The sequence below is a fragment of the Atta cephalotes genome (genome assembly GCF_000143395.1).
Source record: "Atta cephalotes unplaced genomic scaffold scaffold00534, whole genome shotgun sequence".
NCBI classification, from domain to species: domain Eukaryota; kingdom Metazoa; phylum Arthropoda; class Insecta; order Hymenoptera; family Formicidae; genus Atta; species Atta cephalotes.
The window spans coordinates 1-4,411 of record NW_012130598.1 but is presented as its reverse complement, the minus strand read 5'-3'; the positions used below and the strand labels follow the sequence as shown (position 1 = coordinate 4,411).

At 28.8% G+C, this 4,411-nt stretch overlaps 1 protein-coding gene across 1 annotated transcript; it reads right to left on the bottom strand.

Moving 5' to 3' along the window:
• Window positions 1-25: 25 nt before the first annotated feature.
• On the bottom strand, window positions 26-1,450 carry LOC105625265 (fatty acid synthase-like; the record flags this gene model as incomplete). Its single annotated transcript, XM_012206604.1, has 2 exons — window positions 1,279-1,450; window positions 26-252 (listed from the first exon to the last, which is right to left on the bottom strand). Coding segments are annotated over exons 1-2 (399 nt in total), but the record flags the coding sequence as incomplete, so codon positions are not given.
• Between the last annotated feature and the right edge of the window lie 2,961 nt (window positions 1,451-4,411).

The window sequence follows — 4,411 nt, the reverse complement described above, 5'->3', positions numbered from 1 at the left end:
CCTTAAGATTCTTATAAAGGAAATTTATTTGTGTTTCATTATATGATGTTCCTATAATTACGGCAGTATTTTTTCCTTGTAATTGCTTTGGATTGATTCCCGCATCGATAATTGCTTCATAAGAATGTTCCAATAACATTCTTACTTCAGGTGAAAATATATTTGCTTGCTCAAAAGAAACTTCAAAAAAATCCGCATCGAATTTTTCTATATTATTAATTGTTCCCATACGGCGTGGAATATCTATATGCTCTAAAAATAGATATATAAAAATAGATATATTCATTCACTTAAGGATTTTATGTTTGTTTTTGATTATCATGAATTTAATTTGAGGCATACTTTTTTGTTGATAAATAAATAGTATGACAAAAAGAGTGACATATACTTAGTGACTATCTTAACTAAATAGGTGTAATTATAAAAATATAATGTATAATCATTAAAGTAATTGTTATTTTAAGAACTTTTGAAATTTAATTGGGACATTCCCTAATATAAAGTCGTTAAAGTTAAAAAAAAAATAATATCATATTTTTTCAATTTTTTAAACAATTTTAATCCACGCCATCGAGGCATGAATATGCGAAAAAACACTTTTAACAAAATTCGATCGACGCTCTAATTCTTAACAAAATTTTAAAATTTTTATTTTAATTTGCTCGATACTGAGCTAAAAACCCTTTTTAAATTTTGATTACGGTTCAATTAAAAATTGCAGACCAATATTCGTTACCATATAATTAAGTTTTTTTGCTGTCTTCATTGGATCGACAATTTTTACTTTGATCGTAATCAAAATTTAAAAAGGGTTTTTAGCTCAGTATCGAGCAAATTAAAATAAAAATTTTAAAATTTTAAAATAGGCTTATGGCTTATTCAATTTCAAACAAATTAAAAAGAAACTTTAAAATTGATTAAGAATTAGAATATCGGCCGAATTTTGTCCACAAACGCCTTTTTCCGCTTGCACCGTGCCCTAGGGGCACGATAATTGTTCAAAAAAATCTGAAAAAATCTAATATTATTTTTTTATACATGATACTTTCAAAGGAGATGATTTAGGCAATCGATTGTCTAAATTGTACCTATATTTTACAGCATGTTCTGAAAAGATTTATAACGAATTAATTTAATGGCGAAGGGTTAAATATGCAAAATAGATGCCTGGAACATCAAGTTATAATTTCTAGATACTGAATCATTTTAGGGGATGTCTTGATTAAATTTCAAACATTGTTAAAATATCAATTACCCTAATAAATATGAATTAATCACCTGTTTGCCATCGGTTATGATTTGACCTTACAAGGTCAATTTTATTGAATAACTTTTCTTTTAATTCATTCATATTATCTGAACAAGGAAATCTACCAGCAATACCAGAAATAACAATTTCTTCACTGGAATCAATATCGTTCCATGATCTACATGTTTCTTTATCATCCATAATTCTTATATACTCGGAAAATCTAGAAAAATATTATGTATATTTATTTCATGCAAGGTTAAGTATAAGTTTACTTTTCTGTCAATTGCGTTAAGTTAAAGTTAATTAAAATAAATAAAGAAAAATATAGATGGACTCTTGAGATATTAAACTAATAATTAATTAAAAAGCGGACAATTGAAAGCTTTAATAATTAATGCACGGTAATCAATGCGATTATATTTTCAAACATAATGTGTTTAACGTTTCACATAAGTATAACGAACGTTTCGGCTCACTTCAAGTCATCTTCCGTTATATTGCTACATCAGTAAATTTTAAACTATCAGATGGTTATCATGAGTAGTTAGTAACAGACTGCAGCATAAAAAGTCTCTTATCAAATCTGAAGTATGTAACCGTCAATTAATTGTTTGACTAAGCGAGAACTGAAGCGAAAAAAATTGCTCATTGAAGAAAATAGTTATAATGAAATGCAGAAAAAATCATTTAAGGAGACTTATCCATTGCACTCCATAACTACACAATAAATTCAAAGAGAAACACTCTATAAAAATGTACAAAATTTTTCTTAGAATTAATTGTTTAACTGATTAATTAATTCGTATACGTAACGAACAAGATCACGTATACAAATGAACGCTGTGAGATGTTTATTATGTGTGAGAGACTGCGTTCAGCAAAAAAAGCAGCTTTACAAAGCTTTACTGTTATATAATTCTTTAATATGATTAGTCTTGCTCTTAATTCCTCACCAGATCTAAATGTATAAATCAATCTTAAACAATCAAGAATTTTATTGTACAACAATTACAAAACTATTTTTTCTGTTGAACGCAGCCAAAGTCGATACAAAGGCAAAAACATTGTATCAGAAGTAATAAATTTCATTAAACTAGAAATCTGTGCAGATAGTCAAATTCGTATCAAATTCCTGCCGAGAGGAGCTACGAACGTTCAAAAAATTTTTCAGTTCTGCTTGGGATCGAATCCGGGATCTCTGGCATAGCAGTCTCGTGCACTGACGCTACACCACGCTCACATTTAAACAAATTAGATAAACGTTAAATAAATATTTTTTTAAGGCTCCTGATTAGTCGCAGTGGCCATATTGGAATCGTGACGTCAGAAACGAGAAATGACACGTTAATTTATATTACATTGTCAGTGCCATTTTTAAATAAAGACAATTTGAATGAAACGAAATGATGAGATCACTTTAAAACACTTGTAAAAATCAATGAAAACTTGTCCTTTCTTCCCTTGACAGTCAGTAAATGGTACGTAAAAGGTACGTAAAGTGAACCTATATTCGGGCAGAAACACACGGTTCGACAGCTGTTGAAACGAATAAAATATATGCTTTTACATATAAAATTCCAAAATAACTTTTGTTTTCATCGATAATTACGATTTTGATAAGTACGAGACAAGTCACATTTTCACTTAGGCAAATAATAATAACGAAATAGAATGCAACATAAATTTCGTTATCAAAACATCACTTTTCCACGCCTAGATTCGGCCATTTATTGTGGTGCGGCGTTGTAACACACAACAAGCACGAACCCATGTCCGTGTGCTCGCCTACGGCACGCCGAAAGTAAACGAGACAGCGAGCTCCTTCTCCCACTAGTAGCTTGTTTCAAGCAATCGAAAATGCTTTCTCAGCAATCTCGGCCCTAGGCATCAATAAAACGCGGGCATAAACAACATAAAAATTTTAATAAATTGTAGTAATGGTATATTTCTTCCCTTAATAGTATAAATTATGTTAAAACGCAACGTTTATGAAATATTTAATTGTTTACGATTTTTCATGCACGTTATATAGTATACTTCTCCTTCATAAACATTCGAGTAACAAGAATAGTTCAATAGAAGAATTTTATCGGAAAAAAATTATAAACCAGCATTTCTTTTCAAAGAAGAAAGTCTCGAAAGATCATTAGAAAAGAAATGCTTATGTTTGAGACTCGAGAAGACTTGTGAAGAAAATAGGCGAAAAAAAAATTGAATAGTAATCGAATAGAATAGCAAAAAGCGTTTTTCATTTATAAAACGAAAGATATTGATTGTATGAAAAAAAATCGATATAAAAAAATGTATGTATTCGAAATACAAAATGAGACATGGAACACTAAGATCAATCTATTAATTCAGTAAAAAAAATTTTAAAAAACATCGAAAAAGGCCTTTTTTTCAATCGCTCTCTGTTCATTGAGATTTAAACGCAAAGCTTTGAAATTCTCGTAAAATGTAGTCCTCTCGTAAAATATAGTCTTAATGATGAACAAATCAAGACAACTGAAAATGTTCATTAATTTTTGCAAAAAGCCATTTATTTACTAAAAATCTGTTTGCGGAAAACTTAATTTCTTCATCTTTGAACAGTCGCACAGCAATTTACAGGGATTTTGCTTCTTCAAGAGTTGCACTATCACATACACTTAACAACGAAACGATTTTTTTGCAATTAAACTATTATAAAACGACTTTAAAAAGTTGGTATTTTTTTCCATATAAAAAAATGGAAATAATTTCGTTAATATGCATATCAAATAGCTGTGTGAAGCATTCGAAATCTGACATTTTTCTACGAATTTAAAAAAAAAGATTACCTTCCGATTATTAGGAATCAAAATAATAAGTTTTTTTTCAATAAATCACTGTTTTCTCTAGTTTTTAAGATTAAAAGTGCGGCACCAATTTATCAAGGAAGAATTGAATTTTTACTATTGAAAAACTCTCGAATTTTTTGCTGCTGAAAAAGTTTGTTTAAAATCATTGGAAAGTTGAAGAATGCGAACGAAGCATTGCGCCACGCCGGAATGAGGAAAACAGGGTTGATAAAAAACGTTTAAAAAAAAAATAAACATTCAATTTTTTTGTTTAAAAAATTTGTTTTTAATGTTTATATATGTTTATATATATATATATATATATATATATATATATATA